The following is a 10,211-nucleotide window of genomic DNA, read 5'->3' on the forward strand; positions in this document are numbered from 1 at the left end:
AGTGTAGACTCATTTCAAGACTTGTCTTTATTCCAAATCATAGTGTAGAGGAAATAATAATAAACCCATGGAGTGTGGGTGTAGTTTGCCTGTAAAAAGTGCCCCTACTTTATTTTATATTTCTCCTACACATCGCAATAATGTTTGTTGATAACACTAACACACTTTCCACTGTACTATTGTAGATTTCCTTTTTTTTGGGGGGGGGGGCTTTTATTTGATACGGACAGTGGGGACAGACGGGAAATGTCCACATACTTTTGGCCTTGTAGTAAAAATCCAAAGAGATGACCACCATAAAAGACACGCAGGCTCATACACCTAATTAAAGCCATAAAGAGTTTATTTATATAACATATAAATTATCTGAACTAGTATGTAGTTACTACAGAGCTTCAATTTTCTTTCAGCTGAAATCACAACTGTGTGGGGAGGGCAATGTTACATCATGGCCTAAAGAGAGAAATTCTTAGACTGATGCATTTGCTGTATGTAATCAAAGGTCCATCGCCCTCTTTCACAAAACACTTACATTTTAGATTTCTATCATTAGTTCCTCCAAGGAAAGGATACTGTTTTATCTGACTTTGACACTTTAGTTCTCCATGTCTCTATGGAAAGATCACTGTTGAATCCTGTCAGGAGATGGTCGGAGAATCTCGTACATTATCAGATTTTGTGTCCATCTCTCAGCTGTGGTGAGCAAGCCCGGCAGCAAACTCCACCAACGTACGTGTTGGTCTTCCCGACATGCCTTTCCTCAGATAAGGAACTTCATCTTTGTTACTCATCACACCAGCGATGTCCAGATGAGCCCAATGAGGAGCTGTGACAAACTCTCTCAGGAATGCAGCTGCTGTGCATGCGCCGCCAGAGCTAGAGAGAAATCAACAGGCATAACAATCAAATGCAGGAAATAAAGACTAATAGACTTTCTCTGATGCCTCTAGCGGGAGCCGCAGACGCTCGCTGAGTATAGCGGGATACGTACCGGCTGTACTTGCCGATGTTGTTGAGGTCAGCCAGCTGGCTGTCAGTCACCTGTCTGGTGTAGTGCTGGAACAGAGGCATCCGCCATACTCTGTCACCTGTCACAACACTGGCCTACGACACACACAGAGAAATGCCATTCGTCAACACAGGAGCTGAGAGTCTGCAAGATGTTGTGTGAGTTTATTGTGCACACACGGTACCTTGTGCAGCTGCTCCCAGAGCCAGTCAGAGTTTGTGAATACTCCAGTTGCAGCTGAGCCAAGAGCAACATCCATCGCACCTTGAAGACACAAGAAGACACAAAAATTACTATTTAAAAATTATACCAGCATACATTTAGTTTAATCGTACAAAACTATAAGGTGGCTTTAACACCTAAAGTTCAGTTCAGTTGGTCCATTAACACCTCTTTTTTAGTTATGGTACATTTTGTGTTCACACCGACTTATTACCAACAAACCAAGAGCTGGGAACATGGAGTCATTCAGACTCAGAGACTCAGTGACTGAATTTAGTGCCTTTCATCCTGCATCATCAACACTACATGAACCCATGTAAGGGAATTAATATTAATATTCCAGAGTCACAGCAAGTCATGCTGCATTCAACTGCACCTTATGTGAGAGCGCTCATAAATAAACAACTGATTATGAGCACAATAAGTCGCGAAGGCAACTGGACCTCGTACGTCATGAATGGTGACCAAAAAGTAGTCACAAGACAAAAAAAGGTGTCTTGTACGGTGGCAAAGCTACTGTGAGGGTACTATGTTTCACTCACTTTTTAATGAGAAGTGAGACACAAACCTTGCGTGAAAATCTTGCGTAAATATGTATAAACTTATAAAACTGCTTCTCTGACAGTTCATGATCAGCAGATGGAGTTAATGGTAGTTTAGCTTTTAAATTGATGCTAAAATCATATCTGCAATCGCACAGTCCTTTGTAATTGGTCGGCTTTGTGTTCACACCACAAAAATGAACCGCACCAGAGTCAAACAAGAACCAGACCGAGAACCACATTCTCAAGTGGTCTCAACCCAGTTGTGTGGTGAGCACTTGACACCTGATGGCAGCTTTCACACCACACAAAACAAATGCCAAAGAGTCAGTTTGTGCAACTGTGCCAGATAAGTTGTGTGCAAAGCACTAACTCATGAAAATCTCACCTGTTAGCGTAGCAACATTGACAATGGCTCTGGGGCTGAATGTGTGTCCATAAAAGAGTGCGTCAGCGAGAACCAGTCTTCCCTCTGCATCTGTATTGTCAACCTGTATGTGGAACAGTACAAATCCATTCAGCTGTACACACGCATACAAATGTGCAAATGTGTATAATTTCATCATGGATTTCACCCACCTGGATTGTTTTTCCATTCTTGGCTGTTACAACATCACCAGGTTTAGTTGCCTTTCCACTGGGCATGTTCTCACACAGAGGAGCCAGACCTGATTGAATCATACACAGCAGAAAGGCAGGCTGAGACATTTGTTTTCACTTTGACATAAACCGAACATATTTTATCTGTTTATAGGTGTCAAAAAAAAGCATCATCATCTACTGTGATTCAGTGTAAAAACATAAAATACTCACTTACTGTACAAACAAACGGTGTTAGAGTGGATTTAATGTCATGAAACTCACCAATGATGTTGACCGGCAGTTTCAGAGCCGCTGCTGTGACAATGGATGCACACACGGTGGCAGCTCCGCCCATGTCAGCTCTCATTGCATCCATGGAGGGAGACGGCTTCAGAGAAATGCCACCACTGCAGTCACACAGAGAGAAGGGGACAGATGGTCTTGATGAGAGCACTGTATTGCTTAAATGAGGTCAGAAGTACGAGTGGTCCATTAGATATCCTAGTGAGCTGGAGTACGTATCGTTACAGTTTACCTGTCGAAGGTGATGCCTTTGCCCACTAAGAGCAGCGGGGCCTGAGTGCTGTCAGGTGAACCGTTGTAATGCAGCTCCAGGAAGACAGGGGGCTCCTCTGAGCCTTTGGAAACACTGAGAAACGCTCCCATCTGTTGCTCCTCTATCCAAGCCTGGGATCTGCATAAAACATGAATTGTTAAGACAAATCCTCTTTCATCTCATCCACCTCAAAACACTAACAACCATACTTCGTTTTTGCAGTTTGAATACTACAGAGCAGCCTGATTGAAGACTTCCCCAAGTATTCAGCCTCACATTTTTCTCTCATGTTGCTGCTACCATCAGGTCATCCTTTGTTATGGTGCATATCTGTTGCCAGCTGTGTTTCTGAAGGATATAAACTATCAACTTAGAGTGGATTCATAAGTGCTGCTAGATCTGACTGGGGCTGCAACTACAATTATTTTATTAATCGATGAATCCTTACATCTATATCATGTGAGAAAATAGTTAAAAAAAAAAAAAAAAATTGCCCATCAACATTCAGTTTACCATGATAGAAAACAGGGAAAAGCAGCAAATCCTCACAACTAAGAAGCTGGAGCTGGAGGATGTTTGGCATATTAGCATGAAAAAATGTCAGTTGCTGATTAATTTTATATCAACTGACTAATCGATTAATTGTTTCAGCTCTATATTGACAGTTTCCAGACCAATACATTTTTTTTAACTTTCAAAAATATTATAACATATTTTGTGATTAAATTAAACAGTATACATAAACGTCAAAATTAGTAAAATTTTCCCCAAATGATCCTAAATCAGGTCGATATTTATCTTCCCACCAAAAGTTTTCCCAATCAAACCAGTCCAATATCTGAAGATGTTGGATTTGTGTGTCCCACAGTGCCTTGAAAACTCATTGATTAAAAAGTATATATGTCTAAAATACCCTGCAATAATGCGGCAAAGTTAAATTCTCTGTTTCCCATGTCTTAGTTGCACTTACTTCAACTGACAGATACAAACACTGTAGACAAATCATAAACGGTCGCACTGTAAATTCCTTTTTCTGAATACTGCGTAAAGTAATGCCAGTGATGATGAATAATGATGATGCACAAACCTCTTATTTATTATGACTCGTCCAGCGTGTGGTGCTAGTTTCTCTTCAATGGTGCTGGCAAAAGCAGTGGGAGTGATGTGATTCGCCGGAGCTTCCATTAGTAGCCGTGCCAGGTTTTGGCCTTCTGCAAACACAACTCCTCTCTCCCACCCGGCCAAGTCAGCACTAAGAACAATTACAAACAAATACACTGCATTTATGTGAATTTACCAAAATGTAAACTTGTCCCAGTTTTAGGTTATATTTGTCAGTCTACCTTCCAAGAAGCTGCGTTGTTACTTTGGTCTTCTTCTTTGATTTGAGTTGGTCATAGTGAAACAAGCCCAGAACGGCACCTTCTGCTGCCGACTGGGTATCACCGCAGCCGTCCACCTCCACGTGGTTCACCTCCAGGTCCTGAAGTAACCTGCAGCCGGCTGAGTGCACACACAGAATCACACACAGATATGAGCCAACTCCAGGAAAATCCTCCACGTAACCGGTGCTGACACGAGCAGAGGCGATGTCTCTTACCTGACACTGCCTGTCTGATGTTCTCCTTGCCGGTGTCCCAGTTCTCTGTCCCACTCACTCCTGGGTTGTCCTTCCCCAGCCCCACTACTGCGACACAGGGGAAGTCCTGGAGAGGATGCAGAATAGATGTCATTACTCTGATGCTGTCAAGTCATGGATTTTTCTTAATCTCACGTCACACTTTCTTACCTTGTGGATTCCATAAAATATTCTGCTCTTGCCTTTCTTGAGCGCAGGTCCAGAGCTGGAAAATTCATAACAGAAGTTTATGAAATACAACAGTGAACAGAGCAGACATCAATCTGGAACAAGTGAGTTAAATATAGTGTTTTTCCCATATGGATTAGTAATGTACTATTATGCTTTGCCTTAACAGTGCTACTTTTGGTCTGTACCTGACTTGACTTCACACAACCTTGAGAAATTGTACATAGTCTGAAATCTAATTCTCCTGATTATATCTCTGCAAGGCATTTTAGGATCCCCATATCACTGGGATAGATGTCAACACGAAATTGGTTCAGTAATTGTGGCATGTGAAAAAGTTTGGGCAGCCTAAGTTTGTACATAGCTACAGGGGATGCACTGACTTCTTTTCTCTTTAATAATCAGCAAAATATGTCACCTGCTCAGACTTTTGCATACAACTGCGCACTGTCAGTTTACAGGTATGAAGACTCACATTTTCAGTAGTTCAGAGAGTTTTCCAGAGAGAGCTTGGTCAAACCCTGCAGCTGCCTCTGTCAGATGAAGGCTGCCCTCCTCTCCCTCCTTCTCAAACACTCCCAACACCAAACCCTGCAGAGACACACAACAAACACTGTAGGAGAAAACAAACACTCAAAGACAAACACACACCACACACACTGATGCTCACACGAATACAACTCCAGACCAACTCAGAACAGAACTGAATAAAGACACAGCTGTTTCTTAGTGTCTGACAGGCTCCTCACCTTTCTCTGGTTCAGAGTCTGTGATGCAGAAAACGACCTGCAGTGGCTCGTGCGCACCGTGGTCTGCACAGCTCTCCTCAGAAGAAGCATTGTCATCTGTTGGACATTAATGGACTGACAAAAAAAATGAATTACTGATTCAGAGAGTTAAAGGTCGTAAACATGTGCAGAAGGTAGCCGAACGGACGGACGTAACACCGTCGCGTTTTTGATTATGTCACCAACAAGCGACGAAGACGGATCACTGTCGCCACCAGGCGGCAGGAGCGGGTTAAAACTGGTTTCTCCTCTAAGCATCAATATATTTCTGTGCATTAGGTATGTGAAAGCTTCATTTTATGTCAACACTTTGTGTATTGTGAATATTTCACCTTTATACAGTATCATATTAAAATAGATAAATAAATATAATTAAAAAGAGAAAGAAAAAGTCTGAAAAACAACACCAAGCACAATAGAAAAAATGTAGTCAATCAGCCAGTTATCAATATGAGTAAGTCTCCAAATAATCAGGTGTAATTTGGGAGAACATTATTATTATTTGGGAGGTCTCCAAAAATAATTTGCATCAACATTTCCACATAAAAATCTTTCATCAATTTTTCATTTTTTAAAGGGAGAGACAATATTATTCCCTACTGTTGACATATAGAAAATTTAGGTCATAAATCTAACAAAACACAGACTAAGAAGAATAAGAAATATGCACTGTAAAGTAATTGTTTATTGTTTATTTTATGTTATACAATAAATATGTTTGTCAGAGGTTTGTTAGTTTCCAGCTCCGGTTTCCCTGAGTAAGAGAACGTCTCGAAGCAAAGACATGATGACATGCAGCCAACTCAACACATGAGAGTGCAACCAATCTATTACTTTTCGTACAGTAAATGTTCTTTAACTATGGCCAAACCCATTATTTGCATTAATTTTTTTTTTTTTTAAATGTGTACAAAATAATTCTTATTTTGACCTGCATAGCAGCCAACTACTTCAAATGTGAACAACTTTTGAGACCAATTTTCTGAAGTTAAGTACGTTTAAAGAAGCTCTTATGTAAGCCCCTCACTCACTATGAAGTAAATGTTCATGCGTAACTTTCTGGTAGTAAAGATAATTGCTGTAAACGATTCATTTCAAATCCTTCAGACTTTAGACTTTCTTCTGAGAACCATAACAAATCAGTTACTGACATCCCATACATTTACACATGCAGCTATAGACAGAATATACAGCACAGGACGTCCAGAGCTCAAAGCCCGAGTTTGGGATGCAGGACACTTTGTTTCCATTAATGTGGACGAGGATTAGTTAGTTCAGTCTTATCTCATTTGAGCAAGCAAATAGACCTGAAGACCTGCTGTTACTGTGATCACAACTGCTGGTAGTGTTTGAGAATACAAGTGACCAGTGACTTGACATTTGTAGCCACTTATCATAAATAGTGTAAAATCTGTATAGAGTTCGGTTGTGATTCAGAAATGTGTGCAGTGTGGTGGGGCAGCCTCCAGCACGTCGTGAGTCCGACTTGTCCACAGTCTCTGTCAGGATGGTCAGTGTCTCCTGTGTGTGCCTGTGTGCTGCGATCCCTCTGGTGGTGTACATTATAACTGCTTGGCATACATTAATTTTCGAGGGAAATATTTTGAAAATAACTGCTGATTACATTGTTTTTCCTAACAGATCAATATATTCTTCTGAAAAATCTCCAGTGTGTGCATCTGATGAAACCATCATCTTGTTTTGTGTTACAGGGGAAAGTTTTGTGGGCCACATGCTACCTGTGCTTGGCGACATCAACGTCCTCTTTTATTTTATTAAACTTAATATTTACTTAATGTTTTATTTTTGTACATCATTTTGCACTACTGTATCTACAGGGTCCATTGCATGTCTGTCTGTAATGGAAGAGGAATTTCTTTTCTGTTGCGCTTCCTGGGGTTCCTCTTGACTTGACTGTTCATCTACTCCAAAAGTGTAATCCACTCCAACATTTGAACAGCTGCCTTACAGCCCAGGCGGCTTTTTGAGGAAGCAAGTCAACACTTTTGTCCAGATAACTGTCACTGACAAATCATGATGTTTTTTTCTAGTGTCAGTTTAAGTAAAAATCAATCATGAGGCTAAATTGTGATTATATAATGAGCCTAAGGGGCCAACCATAAGTGATGAAAGTGCTAAAATGTTGCGTCTTGTTTGGTCCTTCAGTAGAGCAGGTCCAGAGCAGAGATGGTGGGTTCTTCAGGTTTCTTGATCTCTGGTTTGGGCAGCTTGAACCGGCTCATGGCGACCACTCCACAGACGGCAAAGTGAGTCGTAACACTGCCTACACCCAGCCAGAAGGACCAGTCCAGGCTGTCATCCAGGACCACAAGGACAAAGAGGTTCTCCTGATAGTTTGCCACCCGCTCGGTCAGACTGTGCTGCTTCATAGCTGCCAGGAAACACAAAACACCCAGGGCACCGAAAAAAGCTGAAAAGAAATACAAAATGAGTTGGGCAAAATAAATGGATTTCTCACAAGCCAAGAACTGGGATAGAAGCTAGTGCACTCAGTCGCAAAAAAAAAGAAAGAAAGGAAATGCAGAGCAGGGAAATGAAAAACAAAGCAATATTTGAGGGACAGAATAAAGACAAAGTCCCCTCACATACCAGCAATGACGTTCCACAGGTAGAGTCCTTTGTGCCCCTTGATGCTCTGGTAGGGAACCTTGCGTGCGTTGTAAATACAGAAAGACAGACTGACCAGAGCAAAGCCAATGGCCACCAGCAAGAAGAGGATCACCATCATGTGAAGGCCACTGTTCAATGTTCGTATGAGCTTTGGGAAAACTGGACAGTCGGACAGAAAACGGAGAAAAAACACACATCATCAGCCCTGCAAAATGAGTTGTTTGAGACAAAATGAAGAAACTGAGAAACACACTCAACGGCCACCAGATTAATTGTCATTCTTGGCAGCAACCAGAAATAGAGTACGTGAGGAAGTGGGAAGGTTGCTGATGTGAAAACGTGAACAGGTGAATATAATGTGTGGATGCAGTATATTGTCCCTGTTATTGCACACGTTTCATATTAGACAAGAAGCTGGAGTTGTGTGCCACATAAACAACGCCGGTGCATGTGTGCCATTGGCAGAAAAATGAACAATAGTGTCCTTAGAGTCAGAAGATCCATGTAGAAGTTGATCATATTTTAAATGACTATTTAGGCACAGATTAAGGGAGTCTTACTTGCCAGAAAATGTTGGAGCATGACGTTCTCTGGTAATTGTATTTATGTGCTGACAGAATCATATTGCATATGATGTTATTTTTGATCTAATAATTTAATTTGAAATTTAATCACCTAAAGTTATTTAATAAGTTTGCATTGTGATATTTAAGTCAGTAGTATGTCTGAATGTTTGCAGTACATTTGGAGGTGGCAGCAATGTATCTTAATGTGTGTTTCATTTTTTATAATAAAAGACAGTATCCTCATACCTACGTTTAAATGCTTTCAAATTTATCAATAGTGTAGTTTGTCATGCTTTTATGGTTCATAAGGAGTTCATAGGAAAATAAGCCAGAAAAAGTATTTAACAGACAGGCAACATAGAATATATAACAATTTACACAGACAAGATTAAATGAGCTTCTATTAAAAAACATGACAGCTAAATTCAATTCTAAGAAACTGGTGTGTATTTGTACTTGATATGTAATTATGTTAATATTTCCACTAAACTATTTCGTCAAATGGAAATATTCTGCTTGATGTCTTGTAAATCATGTTATACAAAGTTTTCCCAAAAATTCCGCCTGATATAGGACTATTTGGTAATTTTGGAAACTCTCCAAGACTCGTTTTGCTCAGTATCTAAAGCTGTTGGTGAAGGAGCTAACAGTCATCAAAAAATAGACAAGTTATATTATCTGCATTCATATAATTAGTCTGTATTTCATGATGACTTCATTATGTTTTGAACACAGGAGGAAGGGAATGAGGAGAGAGGAGAGGGCTCACAGAGGCTCATATACTGTATTTGATCTTACTATATATTTTGGAGCGCCGCTTCCCGAGCCCGCACTTCTTGCTCTTTCCTCCCTGGAACAAGCCGTAATAAATGTCCCCGATGAACTGGTCCAGCTCCGGATGGGACGCGTTCACTATCTCCGCTCCGGTTTTACACAGAATCCGTCCGGTGACCCACCGCTCCGTGGACAGGGCCACGACCAAGAGCGCCACAGAGCCGACACAGAGAACCGAGGCCACCGAGAAGGTTATCCGTTTCCACAGAGAAGGCATCTTAGGAGCCCATGGCGCCCCGAGGGAGGTAACAAGACACCCGGCAGCGACCGCGGAGCGCACTCGGCGATCACCATGAGTTTATTCTAGAGTTTGAAAAGTAAAAATAAATCATAATCCGACAAATACGGTTGTTTCACTTGGTGAAATGTTGCATGTATGGACGCATGAGTCACCTGGGAGGAGAAACCGAATCTATGGCGGTCAAAGAGATCCCTTACCGGGAGAAACTCTATCCTTTCCCTGTGCGCCTGGTTTCTGCTCCCTCTCTCTCGCACACAATCCTCTTTATTCAGGGGATGAATTAACCTTTACCAGTTGGTATTTGGAGCTGGAAATGTAATTGGTGACCTTAGTGGTGGCTGCAGCTATAAAATCATGTAAGCACAGTTAATTGTGTCAGAATGACAGATATGGTCCATTAGAAGACACACACCCGAAAAGGTCAGGTTATGGC

At 41.2% G+C, this 10,211-nt stretch overlaps 2 protein-coding genes across 2 annotated transcripts; both read right to left on the minus strand.

Annotated features, from left to right (window-relative positions):
- Nucleotides 1-325: 325 nt before the first annotated feature.
- Nucleotides 326-5,679, minus strand: lap3 (leucine aminopeptidase 3). The gene is made up of 13 exons (XM_023409484.2): nucleotides 5,468-5,679; nucleotides 5,194-5,309; nucleotides 4,701-4,755; nucleotides 4,512-4,617; nucleotides 4,255-4,414; nucleotides 3,999-4,163; nucleotides 2,891-3,049; nucleotides 2,638-2,762; nucleotides 2,353-2,441; nucleotides 2,162-2,264; nucleotides 1,194-1,273; nucleotides 992-1,104; nucleotides 326-876 (listed from the first exon to the last, which is right to left on the minus strand). The coding sequence occupies exons 1-13, from the start codon at nucleotides 5,561-5,563 to the stop codon at nucleotides 690-692; spliced, it is 1,554 nt and encodes a 517-aa protein (XP_023265252.1). The 5' UTR covers nucleotides 5,564-5,679; the 3' UTR covers nucleotides 326-689.
- Nucleotides 5,680-6,187: 508 nt separating this feature from the next.
- On the minus strand, nucleotides 6,188-9,940 carry clrn2 (clarin 2). The gene is made up of 3 exons (XM_023409499.2): nucleotides 9,502-9,940; nucleotides 8,117-8,296; nucleotides 6,188-7,937 (listed from the first exon to the last, which is right to left on the minus strand). Exons 1-3 carry the CDS (start codon nucleotides 9,752-9,754, stop codon nucleotides 7,669-7,671), a joined length of 702 nt encoding a protein of 233 aa, XP_023265267.1. The 5' UTR covers nucleotides 9,755-9,940; the 3' UTR covers nucleotides 6,188-7,668.
- Nucleotides 9,941-10,211: the final 271 nt, after the last annotated feature.

The sequence above is a fragment of the Seriola lalandi genome, unplaced genomic scaffold, assembly GCF_002814215.2.
Source record: "Seriola lalandi dorsalis isolate HSWRI2012SDOR001 ecotype SW California unplaced genomic scaffold, Sedor1 jcf7180002054394, whole genome shotgun sequence".
In the NCBI taxonomy this organism is placed as follows: domain Eukaryota; kingdom Metazoa; phylum Chordata; class Actinopteri; order Carangiformes; family Carangidae; genus Seriola; species Seriola lalandi.

Excerpts from the sequence above, each read along its gene's own strand:
- lap3 (XM_023409484.2), bottom strand. The coding sequence starts at position 5,563 with ATGACAATGCTTCTTCTGAGGAGAGCTGTGCAGACCACGGTGCGCACG. Across the intron at positions 2,265-2,352 it reads AGAATGGAAAAACAATCCAG|GTTGACAATACAGATGCAGA; the intron begins GTGGGTGAAATC and ends TTCCACATACAG. Across the intron at positions 1,105-1,193 it reads TCTGGGAGCAGCTGCACAAG|GCCAGTGTTGTGACAGGTGA; the intron begins GTACCGTGTGTG and ends TGTGTGTCGTAG.
- clrn2 (XM_023409499.2), bottom strand. The coding sequence starts at position 9,754 with ATGCCTTCTCTGTGGAAACGGATAACCTTCTCGGTGGCCTCGGTTCTC. Across the intron at positions 8,297-9,501 it reads GCGGCGCTCCAAAATATATA|TTTTCCCAAAGCTCATACGA; the intron begins GTAAGATCAAAT and ends CCGACTGTCCAG. Across the intron at positions 7,938-8,116 it reads CCTGTGGAACGTCATTGCTG|CTTTTTTCGGTGCCCTGGGT; the intron begins GTATGTGAGGGG and ends ATTTCTTTTCAG.